We start from the raw sequence: 19,617 nt of genomic DNA, 5'->3' as shown, positions 1-19,617 counted from the left end.
ACTTGAGAGACTAAATTGCAATTAAGCTATACATATCTGATTTTTAATCAGATTATCAGCATGTACACGTGCTTATGTTGTATACAATTCAGAAAAGTGAAGAAATAAACAGAGGAAGCCGAACCTTCTTATTTTTTTTCGTTTTGAGTTTCAAATCGCCGTAACTTTTGATCCGCTCGTCCGATTTCAATTTCGAAAGATATTCTGGAATCCTTGCGACAAGGAATTCTATTTTATGTAAGTATTTTGTGTCCTCGGCATGTTTTGAAGAACGAAATATGGCAAAGATCAGATTATGAAACTATGTTGTGTTTTTGAGTTCGTATGTCGTTCGATATCGCAGTCGAATTGGAAATGAATTAAGAAACGAACTTGTCATGGTTTCAGCATATTTTTGACTTGTTAACATGTGATTATAGCTGCTGATATGATGAATTCAGCTGATATAAGTGATACGAATGATTGAGTTGATTAGAAATGAATTCGATACCGAGTCGGTTCCCGATTTTCAATCGCTACAACACCGGTTGATGTTCTGACATCGTTTTGATAGCCTATAACTGAGTTGAGATAGTTGTTTAGATGTTATGAATGTTATGGCATTTTTATTTCTTGATTTCAGTTGAGTTTCGAAGGCTAACGATTCAAGACTCCGAGTTATATCGAATAAGAAGAAGTTGAAGTTTGAAATGATGTTGATTGAATCTATATTGATGATTTTGATTCAATTCTGAAATGATTGAATAGAATGAGGTTTGATATGCATGTTTTGATGATATGTTTCAGAGTTTAATAGGAGACTATTGACTCAAGAACCTCAACTTGAAACTGCTACAACTTAAATTGTAATTCACCCAAGTGTAGGTTGTCTGCAAGTAATATACTCGTGAGTACGAGATCGATCCACGGAGAGGATGTTGTAAGTTTAATTTTAGCAATAATATATTATAGATGAAAATATTATTATAAAACTTCAAATACACAAATTATAAAATTGTCAAGGTTTCAAAGGTTCATTGTTGGTTTAATTAAGATTGCTAAATAAAAATAAATAAAAGAAACTAAAATAAAAATAAACATAAAAGAACAATGAAATATTTAAACAAGTATATCATATAATATAGTTCCCACTATATTAATATCAGATTAACCGATATTTAATACATGGTACCCATAATATATATATAGATGAATAAATATAAACATAAAAAGAACAATTAAATATTTAAACAAGTATATCATATAATATAGTTCCCACTATATTAATATCCACCGATATTTAATACATGGTACCCATAATATATATATAAATGCATAAATATAAATTGACATAAAAGTAAATGTTAGATCAAATCACAATATTTTATTTAGAACAACCGGCAGAGCCACGCTATCGTCTAAATAAAATATATGACTTTATGTTAGATGCGATAAAGTAAATGTTAGTTGCGGAAAAGTAAAAGTTAGATGCGAGAAAGTAAATGTTAGTTGCGGAAAAGTAAATGTTAGTTGCGGAAAAGTAAATGTTAGTTGCGATAAAGTAAAAGTTAGATGCGATAAAGTAAATGTTAGTTCAAATCACAATATATTATTTAGAACAACCGACAGTGTCACGCTATCGTCTAAATAATATATGACTTTATTATAAATAGATACATATATTTATAGTATATAATTATTGTAGTAATTATTGTATCATATTTGACAACAAATCAAGGTAACCACATTCAAGGTACCAAGCATTTGATGTAAATAGATAACAACAAATCATCCAAAATTATACCTACAAATAAAGATCAATTAGTAAAAATAAAAATAGAAAAGAAAAGAATATACAAAATATAGACAATCTTACTTGACCAACAATGAAACCTTTTCACCTTGACATAAAAAGATTTAGCTTTCCATGAACATGAAACTCAAGAATAAAGATAAAAGAAATTTCATACTTGAACTTGAGAAACTTGCACACTCAAACTTTTATTCTCACACACACAATATTTATTTTACAAATGAAGAATTCTCTACACTCTTGCACACTACAAAGCTTATACAACACATCTATTTATAGGCCAAATGAGAGCAAGAGTCCAAGGCTCATTAAATGTGAAATAGTAAAGTTGGTGGGTGCTTGTCTCCTTGAATGTCAATACCATGACCCAACTTTAATTGGCATGTTTGATGCCTTAGACCACCGATTCAGCCTTTCTTTTCAACATAGAACACGTAGGATATTTTGTGTAGATGTGTTTGGACAACTCATTCACCCCTTTTGGATAAAATATGAAATACTTATGATATTTTTACTCCAAGCTGGTCATAGCAAAAGTAAATCTATCTCCATTTTGATGTTTTATTATTTTGATCATCTTAATGAAGTTTTTGGAATTTCTTGTCTTCTACAAAGTTGAAGATGCCTCTTTTGTGATTCTACAGGTTTTGAGATTACTCCATTATGACCACTGTAGCTTGAGTAATTTTATTTTTACCAAACCTGCGCAAACCGTAAAATACAACATTTTAGTAAAACATTTAAATATAAACACATAACACTAAAATAATACAATTTCATAATTTTAATTAAACTTAAATTTTAAAACACACTTTTTAACATATAAATAATTACAAATTTTAAGTTTCATCACACCCCCAAACCGGCTAATTACTAGTCCCTTAGTAATAAAATATCATAAAATCACAAGTTAGATTTTTATTCCTTAATATATATATTCAAATTTGCAAACTTTGAAATTTTAAAAACACACTTATGAGGAGATCATATGTTTATTTATAAATCTCATTATCAACCAATATATTAATATGTAATTGGATGGGCTATACATATATTTCACACAATATCAAAATATTAAATATATATAATTTTTTTTTTACTTAAATATTTTCTAAAAAATTTGAGAATAATATAATTAAAAGGATAATAGAAATCATTTTTATAACATGTATATCATCAGGAATATTAATGTAAAAGTCTCAACTCCATATTCTCTCGGGTTAAAGTATTTTATATATAGCTGTTTTTCACTCATGGAGTTGGAAGAAAATTATACACTATTTGAAAATGGCCAGTAAAGCAGACAATCAAATAACCTAATATTGAAAATAAGATAGGATGATTTACAAAGAATAAACCCATTTTTTTTTTGTTTTTTTGCTTGGCTGCAAAATTGTTTTTACATAATCAAATACCTCCAATAAACTTTGAAAATGTAACATTTTTTTTTTCAAAGTTTATTTATTTTTTTATTTTTTTATGAGGTAAATCTATTACATTAATAATTATAGTAGAGATATTAATACTCTACATCTTTACAATCAAACTTCAAACAACTTTGCAGCCAATTTTCATTTTTCTCTTTTTTTTTCTTTTTTTTTTCTTTTTTCTTTTTTTCAAAATGGGTTAAATCTAGTAATCAACCATTTCTTAATAATCAATAAAAGCTTATAAGTTGTTTTCTCAATTCTTACCCCTCACTCACAAAATTTATGTGAGTAACTATTGCACTTTTACAAATTAATTCCCTCAATTATATATGTTATTATTTATTCAATCAATATCACTTTAATTATATACTCATAAAAGTTTTAGAAAATATGTATTTGAAAACACACAATTATATATTATTTATAATTTATATCCCATCAATTATATATTTTTTTATTAAATTGATAAAAAGAAGAATAAATAAACATCTATACAAAAAGACTTCATTTTCTTAGTAGTTTGCAATTTAAATATATACGGAATATTAAAATCTAATCTATTGTGATAAGATGATAAATAAAAACTAATGCGTGTCAGGAGTTTTTGACTCCTTACTCTGCCATTGAAAAAGAACGAAGAGAAGAGATGAATGCGTGATTGATTGATCTTTTGAATTTATGTGCTTGAGTATCGAAATAGATACTAAAACAATCAGAATTGCTGTAATCCAAATTAAGTGAGAATTGATTTTGAAGGATTAAAGCACATTGAGATGAGATCAAGTTATTAGAATTCAATTGAGAAATAGAAATGAAGAATGTAACAGGCATTCTATCAATTGATTTCAGATTTTGTGTATTTTGGTTTGAATATTCAGATGAATATATGACCAATCGGAATGATTTGCGATTGAAAGTATGCCAAAATTGTTCAGAAGATGAAAGAAACACAGAAAGTAAACTAAAGCGATGAGAATTCAGTTTAGAATGCCATATAGAGATATGAATTGAAGCCTCAGATCAGAATGAATGAATTCTATTATGATTGATTATTTGATTGTGCCTGATATTTCCGAAAAGAGATATCAGAATTTGAAGAATTGCACAACAATGAATTTAATATTCATCCGATAATTGTTTTATCAGACGATAAAGCAAATAGAAGTAACAGAATTAGTGCGTTTTTGAAGTTAAACATACAGAGAGTTTTCGATGAATTTGAAAATCATTGACTAGATGAGTTCAGTGATAGTTTAGAAACTCCAGAATTGTTACGAGATTGTGATTTGAAAGAATTTTTTGCGAAACTACCAAGATGAAACAGTTTATGTGAAGTAAACAGGTGGTAGTTATGAACAGATTGATTGAAATTACTGGATACGACAATTTGTCTGTATGATCAACTCATTGAATTGTGACTAGATTCGTTGCAAAATGAATAGTAAGCCAAAAAATAATGTTTCAGATTGAAACATTGGGTTTCCTATTTAATTGTAATACAGATGATCCAAAGACTTTGAGTACTTTTTGAGGTAAAGGTACAATATGTTATCCTTGAATTGGAAGAATAATCAGAGAAGATGAATTGAATTTCGAGAATGAAATTTTATGTGATATGATACCGATTATCAACAGTTCTGAATACGTTGAAAACTGTGAATACAGCATAATCTGATTACGAAATAATCCGAATAGACTAATCAGATTTGTAGAATACACTGTATGAGATGTGAATAACAGCTATCGATTCAGATCTGTGAAGAAGAAAGAGATATGATGAAATTACAGGAATGATAAAAATCTATTGTCAGGATTAAGACTTTAGATTTATTCAATAGAATGTGGTATCGATTGATTGATTGATGTTATGAGAGTTGGTTATATGTGATTGCATTATACCATTTTTTTCGATTGATGGATTATCTGAGTTGATTTTCCAGATGTTGAGAACATTCTCAGAACGTTAATACCTGATTCGGTATTACTTGATTTGATGTGTTGCCACTTGATGATTATAATTCCTGTAATAGCTAATGAATCGATTTTGAGATAATGTTATGATGATATGATGAAAAGAAATCCGATTTCTTTGTGTTGAAATGATACTACTGAAGTATATGACATCAGATCAGACATGATTTGTTGATATTAGATCAGATTTTATTTGAGAGACACAAATATGTTGAAGATGAATCTGTATGGAATGAAAGCAGAGAAGATGAACCAGAATTAGTAATTGAATGATAGATATAACTTTTGAAACTAAAACTGACTTGTTAAGCGTAAAAGTTATTCCTGAACATCATTCGATTCAGAATTGAGAAAGAACGAAGTTGAGATACATATTCAGAATATGAATGTGAATACTGATTTTGAAGCGATGAATAGAATAACAGTGTAGACTTGATATATCTTCTATGCAGAGCATAGAATGATATCGAGAAAGAAACAAGTCGTTACTGAAGTTGAATATCACTGACTGAGATATCAGATGGAATTGATGATTCGATTGAACGATTCAATCTTTTGAGTTTGATATGATGGATCTGATTTGTTCCATGAGAATAAGAGAAGGAAGTATCAGAAGATTCTTCCGATGTAATTTAATTATTTGAGATAGATGTCGAAAAAATTTTGAGTTAAGTCAATTAGTCGACAAATCCTTGATTGAAGAAAGAAACAGCTCAGAACATAGTCGTTTCAATGACTTAAAGTACAACTGAATAAATACCGAATACAAGAGAATAGAAGCAGATTCGAAGTAATAATTTGATAAGAGATTGAAAGATGAAGTGAGATACGAAATGCAGAGTGGATGATTGAAGTGAGAATCATTTCAGATAATCATTCAGTCTATTAGATTTGATATTCTGGATGAATACGATTTCGAGGACGAAATCATTTCTTAGAGGGGAGGAATTGTAAGGCCCGAAAATATTGAATTATTAATTATGAGATTTGAGAATTAAATTCCATATTATGGGCTAATATTGATTTGAGCATTTATGGAAATGATAGATTTAATTTCCAAGCCGAAAATATTTAATTTGAGAATTTACGGATTTTGAGAATTAAATTCCGAGAATTCTTAAATTAAAAGAATAAATATTCGATTTGAATATTTATGGGATTTAAGATTAAATTTCATGTTTTGGGAATTAAAGAAGATGTATTTTGAAGATGAAACCCGACCAGGGGTTGATTTGAAAATATCGAAGATTCGAGGGCTAAAGTGCAAAAGGTCGGGATTATTTATTTAATCTGAATTTATTTAATTTTAATCCGAGTATATTTAATTTGTGAATATTTAGGGTTTCGATTTTAATTCTAATATTCTTAAATTATTTTGGATTGAAATTGAATTAAAAAGAAGGCCGAGGACAGAATTGCAATTTATGAAGACTTGAGAGACTAAATTGCAATTAAGCTATACATATCTGATTTTTAATCAGATTATCAGCATGTACACGTGCTTATGTTGTATACAATTCAGAAAAGTGAAGAAATAAACAGAGGAAGCCGAACCTTCTTATTTTTTTTCGTTTTGAGTTTCAAATCGCCGTAACTTTTGATCCGCTCGTCCGATTTCAATTTCGAAAGATATTCTGGAATCCTTGCGACAAGGAATTCTATTTTATGTAAGTATTTTGTGTCCTCGGCATGTTTTGAAGAACGAAATATGGCAAAGATCAGATTATGAAACTATGTTGTGTTTTTGAGTTCGTATGTTGTTCGATATCGCAGTCGAATTGGAAATGAATTAAGAAACGAACTTGTCATGGTTTCAGCATATTTTTGACTTATTAACATGTGATTATAGCTGCTGATATGATGAATTCAGCTGATATAAGTGATACGAATGATTGAGTTGATTAGAAATGAATTCGATACCGAGTCGGTTCCCGATTTTCAATCGCTACAACACCGGTTGATGTTCTGACATCGTTTTGATAGCCTATAACTGAGTTGAGATAGTTGTTTAGATGTTATGAATGTTATGACATTTTTATTTCTTGATTTCAGTTGAGTTTCGAAGGCTAACGATTCAAGACTCCGAGTTATATCGAATAAGAAGAAGTTGAAGTTTGAAATGATGTTGATTGAATCTATATTGATGATTTTGATTCAATTCTGAAATGATTGAATAGAATGAGGTTTGATATGCATGTTTTGATGATATGTTTCAGAGTTTAATAGGAGACTATTGACTCAAGAACCTCAACTTGAAACTGCTACAACTTAAATTGTAATTCACCCAAGTGTAGGTTGTCTGCAAGTAATATACTCGTGAGTACGAGATCGATCCACGGAGAGGATGTTGTAAGTTTAATTTTAGCAATAATATATTATAGATGAAAATATTATTATAAAACTTCAAATACACAAATTATAAAATTGTCAAGGTTTCAAAGGTTCATTGTTGGTTTAATTAAGATTGCTAAATAAAAATAAATAAAAGAAACTAAAATAAAAATAAACATAAAAGAACAATGAAATATTTAAACAAGTATATCATATAATATAGTTCCCACTATATTAATATCAGATTAACCGATATTTAATACATGGTACCCATAATATATATAGATGAATAAATATAAACATAAAAAGAACAATTAAATATTTAAACAAGTATATCATATAATATAGTTCCCACTATATTAATATCCACCGATATTTAATACATGGTACCCATAATATATATATAAATGCATAAATATAAATTGACATAAAAGTAAATGTTAGATCAAATCACAATATTTTATTTAGAACAACCGGCAGAGCCACGCTATCGTCTAAATAAAATATATGACTTTATGTTAGATGCGATAAAGTAAATGTTAGTTGCGGAAAAGTAAAAGTTAGATGCGAGAAAGTAAATGTTAGTTGCGGAAAAGTAAATGTTAGTTGCGGAAAAGTAAATGTTAGTTGCGATAAAGTAAAAGTTAGATGCGATAAAGTAAATGTTAGTTCAAATCACAATATATTATTTAGAACAACCGACAGTGTCACGCTATCGTCTAAATAATATATATGACTTTATTATAAATAGATACATATATTTATAGTATATAATTATTGTAGTAATTATTGTATCATATTTGACAACAAATCAAGGTAACCACATTCAAGGTACCAAGCATTTGATGTAAATAGATAACAACAAATCATCCAAAATTATACCTACAAATAAAGATCAATTAGTAAAAATAAAAATAGAAAAGAAAAGAATATACAAAATATAGACAATCTTACTTGACCAACAATGAAACCTTTTCACCTTGACATAAAAAGATTTAGCTTTCCATGAACATGAAACTCAAGAATAAAGATAAAAGAAATTTCATACTTGAACTTGAGAAACTTGCACACTCAAACTTTTATTCTCACACACACAATATTTATTTTACAAATGAAGAATTCTCTACACTCTTGCACACTACAAAGCTTATACAACACATCTATTTATAGGCCAAATGAGAGCAAGAGTCCAAGGCTCATTAAATGTGAAATAGTAAAGTTGGTGGGTGCTTGTCTCCTTGAATGTCAATACCATGACCCAACTTTAATTGGCATGTTTGATGCCTTAGACCACCGATTCAGCCTTTCTTTTCAACATAGAACACGTAGGATATTTTGTGTAGATGTGTTTGGACAACTCATTCACCCCTTTTGGATAAAATATGAAATACTTATGATATTCTTACTCCAAGCTGGTCATAGCAAAAGTAAATCTATCTCCATTTTGATGTTTTATTATTTTGATCATCTTAATGAAGTTTTTGGAATTTCTTGTCTTCTACAAAGTTGAAGATGCCTCTTTTGTGATTCTACAGGTTTTGAGATTACTCCATTATGACCACTGTAGCTTGAGTAATTTTATTTTTACCAAACCTGCGCAAACCGTAAAATACAACATTTTAGTAAAACATTTAAATATAAACACATAACACTAAAATAATACAACTTCATAATTTTAATTAAACTTAAATTTTAAAACACACTTTTTAACATATAAATAATTACAAATTTTAAGTTTCATCACACCCCCAAACCGGCTAATTACTAGTCCCTTAGTAATAAAATATCATAAAATCACAAGTTAGATTTTTATTCCTTAATATATATATTCAAATTTGCAAACTTTGAAATTTTAAAAACACACTTATGAGGAGATCATATTTTTATTTATAAATCTCATTATCAACCAATATATTAATATGTAATTGGATGGGCTATACATATATTTCACACAATATCAAAATATTAAATATATATAATTTTTTTTTTTACTTAAATATTTTCTAAAAACTTTGAGAATAATATAATTAAAAGGATAATAGAAATCATTTTCATAACATGTATATCATCAGGAATATTAATGTAAAAGTCTCAACTTCATATTCTCTCGGGTTAAAGTATTTTATATATAGCTGTTTTTCACTCATGGAGTTGGAAGAAAATTATACACTATTTGAAAATGGCCAGTAAAGCAGACAATCAAATAACCTAATATTGAAAATAAGATAGGATGATTTACAAAGAATAAACCCATTTTTTTTTTGTTTTTTTGCTTGGCTGCAAAATTGTTTTTACATAATCAAATACCTCTAATAAACTTTGAAAATGTAACATTTTTTTTTTCAAAGTTTATTTATTTTTTTATTTTTTTATGAGGTAAATCTATTACATTAATAATTATAGTAGAGATATTAATACTCTACATCTTTACAATCAAACTTCAAACAACTTTGCAGCCAATTTTCATTTTTCTCTTTTTTTTTCTTTTTTTTTTCTTTTTTCTTTTTTTCAAAATGGGTTAAATCTAGTAATCAACCATTTCTTAATAATCAATAAAAGCTTATAAGTTGTTTTCTCAATTCTTACCCCTCACTCACAAAATTTATGTGAGTAACTATTGCACTTTTACAAATTAATTCCCTCAATTATACATGTTATTATTTATTCAATCAATATCACTTTAATTATATACTCATAAAAGTTTTAGAAAATATGTATTTGAAAACACACAATTATATATTATTTATAATTTATATCCCATCAATTATATATTTTTTTATTAAATTGATAAAAAGAAGAATAAATAAACATCTATACAAAAAGACTTCATTTTCTTAGTAGTTTGCAATTTAAATATATACGGAATATTAAAATCTAATCTATTGTGATAAGATGATAAATAAAAACTAATGCGTGTCAGGAGTTTTTGACTCCTTACTCTGCCATTGAAAAAGAAAAATAATATTATTATAGAAATATATTTTTTTTAAATTTTAAATATTTTTTTTTTTTTTAGAGATAAACCCTCCCCCAAACCTGAATATGACATTGTTTTTAATTTTTTTTTTTTTAAGAAAAATAAAGAGTACATGATGAAAGAGATATCACCTGAAATTATTGAAGATGAGGAACAAACACAAACTATTTCATGACATGTTGAATCAATGATCCAGTTTTCTTTTCTTACTGGTTGGTTGAGACCAATTGATCTTTGTTATAGCTGAATCAGGTTGATGAACAAAAGCTTGAAGATCATCAATTAATTGGTCTTCATTCGAAGCAGAGATGAGCATCCTTCGTGAATTTTCTGAAATAAAATTTTGTTCCACGGCTACATCGAGAAAAGTCAACAAACCATCATAATAGTTATTGATATTCAACAAGCCAACAGGTTTATTATGGATATTAAGTTGTGCCCAAGAAACAACATGAAAAATTTCTTCTAAAGTACCAAAACCACCAGGTAAGGCAATAAAAGCATCAGAATTTTCTATCATTTTAGTTATTCTCTCGTACATTGATGAAACTTTCAACTCTTCCCCAACCGTAACACCTGTAATATTTCCTTCAGCTAAAGCTGTAGGAATAATACCCAAAACCTGACTACCTCCAAGATGAGCTGCTGTTGAAATAGATCCCATTAACCCAATATTGCCTCCTCCGTAAACCAAGTGAATTTTTTTCTCTGCTAACTTTTTTCCAAGATTAATTGCTGCATCAACAAATATTTCATTCTTTCCAGTATTAGAACCACAAAAGACACAAATATTTTTCAATTTTTGTGAAGAAGATCCTGTTATGTTTTTTCTCTTTTCTTTTAAAAAATATAGAGAGAGTTGAGTGATTTTATAAGGAAAACAAGGAATAAGACAAAAATAGGAATACAGATGTGAACAAAATGATAAAAATAGTAAAAAAAAATATATATATAATAATAACATGCATGCGTATAAACAGTGATGTGATTGTGGCTCACAGTGTTCCTTCAATATTTATGAGTCGAGGGTTGGCTTACCATCCAATTTTCTTATAAATTGGCAAATAGGGTCTTTTTTAGTCAAATTCCCAAGACCATTACCATGACGCTGCGCTTGGAATAGTTTCCATAAACGGAGAAGTTGACCTTGTACATCTCCACTAAAATGCGTCTCAAGAGTCAATGAGATATCATCCAATGACTCTTTACTCAGCCCATTCTTAATGGAATCAATTTTATCTTCTCTATTTGTGGAAACACATCCCAAAGATCTGCATCGTTTGTTACAAGTCCATCTGGCACATTTATGACAAACATCTAACCCTTTTGCCCTCCTTTTCTTCGCATAGGTGCTTTTTCCTAGTCCGGACATATTTCGAACATATAAGAATTTTGGAACTTCGCCACCTATTCGAACCTTGGCTTCAATTATAAGACGAATATCCTCCGGAATTCCTTTTTGCATAAGCATTCTCAATCTTTCACGTCTGCATTCATAAATCATTCTTCGAACTTTTTTAGAAACAGAAGAACAAATATATTTTCCATGTTCTTTGATAGCTTCTTCCATTTTGAAAATAAAGAAATATATTTTTTTTTGATCAGTTATTGTGGGAAACCAATTTAACCGACTGTAAGAGCCACGGAGTACCGTTATCCGCCACTTAACCGGGAAGTGTCCTAATTTCTGCAAAAATAAAATAAAAATATAAGTAACAATTAAGTTGGATCATATAAAGGCATAAACTCTTCATTAAGAACTTCATTTTCTATAAACGGTTTAAGTCTTTGCCCATTAACTTTAAATACATTATTATTTTTAGGATTTTCAACATCAACAGCACCATTAGGATAGACAAATTTAACAATAAATGGTCCAGACCATCGCGATCTAAGTTTTCCTGGAAACAAATGCAAGCGAGAATTATAAAGTAAAACTTTTTGTCCGATTTCAAAAGATTTTCTCATAATATTTTTATCATGAAATGCTTTTGTTTTATCTTTATAAATCTTTGCATTTTCATATGCATCATTTCTTAATTCTTCTAGTTCATTTAATTGTAATTTTCTTGATTTAGATGCATCATCTAAATTAGTATTAAACGCTTTAATTGCCCAATAAGCTTTATGTTCAATTTCAACAGGTAAATGACAATGCTTTCCAAAAACTAATCTGTATGGTGACATCCCCATTGATGTTTTAAATGCAGTTCTATATACCCATAATGCATCACTTAATCTTAAAGACCAATCTTTTTGATTTGGATTGACTGTTTTTTCCAAAATTTGTTTTATTTCTTTATTTGCAAGTTCAACCTGACCATTCGTTTGAGGGTGATATGGAGTAGAGACTTTATGTGTAATACCATATTTTCTTAACAACGAAGAAAATGATTTATTTATAAAATGACTTCCCCCATCACTTATTATAGCTCTAGGTATTCCAAATCGACTAAAAATATTTTCTTTCAAAAATTTTATCACAACTTTATGATCATTAGTTCTACATGCAATTGCTTCAATCCATTTTGAAACATAATCGACAGCTACTAAAATATAAGTGAATCCAAAAGATAATGGAAATGGACCCATAAAATCTATTCCCCAACTGTCAAATATTTCAATAATCATGATTGGATTTAAAGGCATCATGTTTCGTTTTGAAATTGAACCCATTTTCTGACAATTTTCACAAGATTTGCAAAATGAATGTGTATCTTTGAATAAAGAAGGCCAATAAAATCCACATTGAAAGATTTTTGCAGCTGTTTTCTTTGACGAAAAATGACCTCCACATGCCTCAGAATGACAAAATTTAATGACACTACTTACCTCATTGTCGGGTATGCATCGTCGAAAAATTTGATCAGGACAATACTTAAACAAATAAGGATCATCCCAATAAAATTTTTTGACCTCTTTCAAGAATTTATTTTTATCTTGTGAACTCCAATGAGAAGGCATTTTATTTGTCACAAGAAAATTTACAATATTAGCAAACCAAGGCATAGTAGTAGCATAAAATAGTTGATCATCCGGAAAATTTTCATTTATTGGTATTTCATTTTGAGATGATTCAGAAATTATTCTTGATAAATGATCGGCTACTACATTTTCTTTTCCTTTTTTATCTTTTATTACAAGATCAAATTCTTGTAACAACAAAATCCATCTTATTAATCTCGGCTTAGCATCTTGTTTATTTGATAAATATTTTATGGCAGAATGATCAGTGTAAACAATAGTAGAGAACCAATTAAATAGGATCGAAATTTATCTAATGCAAACACTACTGAAAGTAATTCTTTTTCAGTTGTTGAATAATTGATTTGAGCACTATTTAAGGTTCTACTTGCATAATAGATCACATAAGGTTTACCTTCTTTTCTTTGTCCTAACACGGCTCCTACAGCATAATCACTTGCATCACACATTAATTCAAATGGTAAAGACCAATCAGGAGGTTGTAAAATAGGTAATGTAGTTAAAAGATTAATTATTTTTTTAAAAGCAGTTTCACATTCTTGAGTCCATTCAAATTGTGCATCTTTTGTTAAAAGATTTGAAATTGGTTTCGATATTATGCTAAAATTTTTTATAAATCTTCTATAAAATCCCGCATGACCCAAAAATGATCGAATTTCTTTGATCGTGTTTGGTGATGGTAGATTAGCAATAACATCAACCTTAGCTTTATCAACTTCAATTCCTTTTTCAGATATGACATGCCCTAACACAATTCCGGATTTAACCATGTAGTGACATTTTTCCCAATTTAAAACAAGATTTTTTTCTTCACATCTTTTTAAAACTTCTTCCAAATTTTTAAGACAGTTTTCAAATGAGTTTCCAAATACAGTTATATCATCCATAAAAACTTCCACAAATTCTTCAATCATGTCACTAAAAATACTTAGCATGCATCTTTGAAAAGTAGCCGGGGCATTACATAAACCAAATGGCATTCTTTTAAAAGCAAAAGTTCCGAACGGACAAGTGAAAGTAGTTTTTTCTTGATCTTCTAATGATATTGGTATTTGATAATACCCCGAATACCCATCAAGAAAAAAATAATAAGGATTACCTGCCACTTTCTCTAAAATTTGATCTAAAAATGGTAACGGAAAGTGATCTTTTCTAGTTGCATCATTTAATTTTCTATAATCAATGCACATACGCCAACTAGATGGAATCCTAGCTTGTAATAATTCTCCCTTTTCATTTTTTATAACAGTGATGCCTGATTTTTTTGGTACTACTTGTGTTGGACTTACCCATTTACTATCCGAGATTGGATAAATAATTCCGGCATCTAATAGTTTTAAAACTTCATTTTTAACAACTTCTTTCATGTGTGGATTTAATCTTCTTTGTGGTTGTTGATATGTTTTAGCATTTTCTTCCAAGTGAATTCTATGTGTGCAGATTAAAGGATTTATACCTTTTATATCTTGCAAAGTCCATCCAATTGCATTTTTGTGTTTTTTAAGTAGTGTTATTACATCTTCTTCTTGTTTTGGTAAGAGGGTAGAAGATATTACAATAGGATATGTTTGATTTTCACCAAGAAAAGCATATTTTAGTTCTATTGGCAAGGGTTTTAATTCAAGTTTTGGATGATCATTTTCTTTTACTTCTTCAAGTTCATTAATTTCTTCAAATAACTTTGATTTAAAAACATTTTTTGAATCAAAACTTTCCATTAAACAAACTTCAGATTGTTGATTTAAGTTTTCTTGGTGTATATTTTCTTCCACAATTGTTTCTATTGCATTATCATCTTCATCTTCATTAATACTTGGTTGTTTACATAAATTGAACACATTAAGTTCTAAAGTCATATTTCCAAAAGACAATTTCATTATTCCATTTCGACAATTAATTAAAGCATTTGAAGTTGCTAGAAATGGACGTCCCAATATTACTGGAATTTCGTTATGTACTTCTATTGGTTGTGTATCCAAGACAATAAAATCCACAGGATATATGAATTTATCGACTTGAACTAACACATCTTCTACGATACCTCTAGGTATTTTGATTGACCTATCGGCTAGTAAAAGAGTGACAGATGTAGGTTTTAAATCTCCCAACTTAAGCTTTTCATAAACTGAATAAGGAATTAAATTCACACTTGCTCCCAAATCTAACAAAGCTTTTTTAATTTTATTTTTTCCAATAATACATGAAATTGTTGGACAACCGGGATCTTTATATTTCAAGGTAGAATTATTTTGAATAATAGAGCTTACTTGCTCCGTTAAGAATGCTTTCTTCTTTACATGCAATTGTCTTTTTACAGTACATAAATCTTTTAAAAACTTTGCATAAGAAGGCACTTGTTTAATAGCATCTAATAATGGAATATTTATTTTCACTTGTTTAAAAACTTCATAAATATCAGAATAATTTTTTTGTTTTTTATTATTAACTAATGCATGAGGGAAAGGAACATTTTTATTTGACTCACATATTATTTCAGATAATTTATCATCAACTTTCTTAATCTTAGGACTCAAAGTATCATCTTTCTCGAAAGTATCAAGATTTTCATCCTTACTCTTTGAGTTTGACTGATCTTTGTTTTCATCACTATATGGATCATTAACTATTTTACCACTTCTAAGAGTAATAACAGATTTTACTTGATCAATTTTTTCTTGATTTTGATTTTTAGGATTAGGTTGTGGTTGAGATGGAAATTTTCCTTTTTCATGAATATTAAGTGCAGATGCAAATTTTGCAAGAGTTTCTTTCAAATCATTCATAGATTGAATGTTTTGAATATTGATAGACTCTTGCTTTTGAATGTATGCATGAATTTCATCTTCAAAATGTTTTCTTGGAGGTGGGATATAAGGAGCATAACCTTGATGACTTTGGTTATTTTGAAAAGGTTGTTGTGAAGGTTGTGCATTATTATCGTTCCTCCAACTAAAATTGGGATGATTTCTCCAACCAGGATTGTATGTTTGTGAAAAAGGATCTAATGTTGGTTTTTTAAAATTGTTAACATAATTGGCTTGTTCATGGAGACATTCTTTAAATGAAGGCAAAGTAGGACAATTTTTTGTAAGATGATCATGTGTGTCACATATATGACAAACAATTTCTTGAACACTTTTTAATTGATCACTCTTTTTCATTTCTAATGACTCGATTTTTCTTGCTAAAGATGCAAGTTTAGCTTGAATATCTACATCATCTTTAAGATGATAAATACCACCCCCATTTGTTGAATTATTGGTTTTACTTGGTGGTTCAATTGAGCCTATATTATCCCAATTTTGAGCATTTTCTGCTAATGACTCCAAATATTCCATAGCTTCATTTGGGTTTTTATCTTCAAAAGTTCCATTACACATGAATTCTATCATTTGCCTATCTTTAGGTATTAAACCTTCATAAAAGTGAGAAATTATTCTCCATATTTCAAAACCATGATGTGGGCATGTATTAAGTAACTCTTTATATCTATCCCAACATTGATAAAATGTTTCCCCTTGTTTTTGAGAAAAAATTGTAATTTGTCTTTTAAAAGAGTTTGTTCTATGGGAAGGAAAAAACTTTTTTAGAAATTGTTGTTGCATTTCTTCCCATGATCTTATTGAACTTGATCTCAAATTTTTCAACCATGTTTTAGCTTTATCTTTTAAGGAAAAAGGGAAAATCTTTAATCGAACAGTATCCATGCTACAATTTTGATCATTATAAGTGTTGCAAACCTCCTCAAATTCTCTTAAATGCAAATATGGATTTTCAGAATCTAAGCCATGAAAATTTGGTAAAAGTTGAATGACTTGTGGCTTAAAATTGAAATTAGATGCATCAGGAGGAAAAACTAAACAAGATGGTGTACTAGTTCTTATTGGATTCATATGGTGCATAAGTGTTCTTGGTTGTTCATAATCTTGATGATGATTATTATTATTATTATCATCTTGATTATTAGAATTATCGTCCATGTTTAAAATATTTTCAGTTACTCGAACAAGTCTACCACTTTGTTTACGACTCCAAACAATCATACAATTAAAAACAACATACTATTTACATAATAACAAAATTAAACTTAATTTATACCTCCCCGGCAACGGCGCCAAAAACTTGCTACAACTTAAATTGTAATTCACCCAAGTGTAGGTTGTCTGCAAGTAATATACTCGTGAGTACGAGATCGATCCACGGAGAGGATGTTGTAAGTTTAATTTTAGCAATAATATATTATAGATGAAAATATTATTATAAAACTTCAAATACACAAATTATAAAATTGTCAAGGTTTCAAAGGTTCATTGTTGGTTTAATTAAGATTGCTAAATAAAAATAAATAAAAGAAACTAAAATAAAAATAAACATAAAAGAACAATGAAATATTTAAACAAGTATATCATATAATATAGTTCCCACTATATTAATATCAGATTAACCGATATTTAATACATGGTACCCATAATATATATATAGATGAATAAATATAAACATAAAAAGAACAATTAAATATTTAAACAAGTATATCATATAATATAGTTCCCACTATATTAATATCCACCGATATTTAATACATGGTACCCATAATATATATATAAATGCATAAATATAAATTGACATAAAAGTAAATGTTAGATCAAATCACAATATTTTATTTAGAACAACCGGCAGAGCCACGCTATCGTCTAAATAAAATATATGACTTTATGTTAGATGCGATAAAGTAAATGTTAGTTGCGGAAAAGTAAAAGTTAGATGCGAGAAAGTAAATGTTAGTTGCGGAAAAGTAAATGTTAGTTGCGGAAAAGTAAATGTTAGTTGCGATAAAGTAAAAGTTAGATGCGATAAAGTAAATGTTAGTTCAAATCACAATATATTATTTAGAACAACCGACAGTGTCACGCTATCGTCTAAATAATATATATGACTTTATTATAAATAGATACATATATTTATAGTATATAATTATTGTAGTAATTATTGTATCATATTTGACAACAAATCAAGGTAACCACATTCAAGGTACCAAGCATTTGATGTAAATAGATAACAACAAATCATCCAAAATTATACCTACAAATAAAGATCAATTAGTAAAAATAAAAATAGAAAAGAAAAGAATATACAAAATATAGACAATCTTACTTGACCAACAATGAAACCTTTTCACCTTGACATAAAAAGATTTAGCTTTCCATGAACATGAAACTCAAGAATAAAGATAAAAGAAATTTCATACTTGAACTTGAGAAACTTGCACACTCAAACTTTTATTCTCACACACACAATATTTATTTTACAAATGAAGAATTCTCTACACTCTTGCACACTACAAAGCTTATACAACACATCTATTTATAGGCCAAATGAGAGCAAGAGTCCAAGGCTCATTAAATGTGAAATAGTAAAGTTGGTGGGTGCTTGTCTCCTTGAATGTCAATACCATGACCCAACTTTAATTGGCATGTTTGATGCCTTAGACCACCGATTCAGCCTTTCTTTTCAACATAGAACACGTAGGATATTTTGTGTAGATGTGTTTGGACAACTCATTCACCCCTTTTGGATAAAATATGAAATACTTATGATATTTTTACTCCAAGCTGGTCATAGTAAAAGTAAATCTATCTCCATTTTGATGTTTTATTATTTTGATCATCTTAATGAAGTTTTTGGAATTTCTTGTCTTCTACAAAGTTGAAGATGCCTCTTTTGTGATTCTACAGGTTTTGAGATTACTCCATTATGACCACTGTAGCTTGAGTAATTTTATTTTTACCAAACCTGCGCAAACCGTAAAATACAACATTTTAGTAAAACATTTAAATATAAACACATAACACTAAAATAATACAACTTCATAATTTTAATTAAACTTAAATTTTAAAACACACTTTTTAACATATAAATAATTACAAATTTTAAGTTTCATCAGAAACCGAAGAAGAAATGATGATAGTTGAAGTTGTTCTACATTGAAGATCGAATGTTATTTGAATGAGCAGATGTAACGCCCCGTTTTTATCTTAAATGATTTTATTTGAGTTAATCAGAGATTATAGAGTTCTCGAGCCGGTTTGATTTTGATCAGGGTCCTTTTTGCAAATTTTGGAAATTTCAGGGAC

At 28.6% G+C, this 19,617-nt stretch overlaps 1 protein-coding gene and 1 non-coding gene across 2 annotated transcripts; one reads left to right on the top strand and one right to left on the bottom strand.

Moving 5' to 3' along the window:
• Window positions 1-9,723: 9,723 nt before the first annotated feature.
• On the bottom strand, window positions 9,724-16,878 carry LOC140860975 (uncharacterized). Its single transcript, XM_073263972.1, has 7 exons — window positions 16,702-16,878; window positions 16,426-16,487; window positions 16,092-16,216; window positions 15,236-15,455; window positions 13,334-13,502; window positions 12,818-13,300; window positions 9,724-9,732 (listed from the first exon to the last, which is right to left on the bottom strand). Exons 1-7 carry the CDS (start codon window positions 16,876-16,878, stop codon window positions 9,724-9,726), a joined length of 1,245 nt encoding a protein of 414 aa, XP_073120073.1.
• A 58-nt stretch (window positions 16,879-16,936) lies between these two features.
• LOC140869998 (small nucleolar RNA R71) lies at window positions 16,937-17,047 on the top strand. The gene has a single exon (XR_012146984.1). It is a non-coding gene; the product is annotated as a small nucleolar RNA R71 (small nucleolar RNA).
• Window positions 17,048-19,617: the final 2,570 nt, after the last annotated feature.

This window comes from Henckelia pumila, chromosome 4 (assembly GCF_033568475.1).
Source record: "Henckelia pumila isolate YLH828 chromosome 4, ASM3356847v2, whole genome shotgun sequence".
NCBI classification, from domain to species: Eukaryota; Viridiplantae; Streptophyta; class Magnoliopsida; order Lamiales; family Gesneriaceae; genus Henckelia; species Henckelia pumila.
Note: the sequence above shows the minus strand (reverse complement) of the source record. Positions and strands in the feature narration are given on the sequence as shown.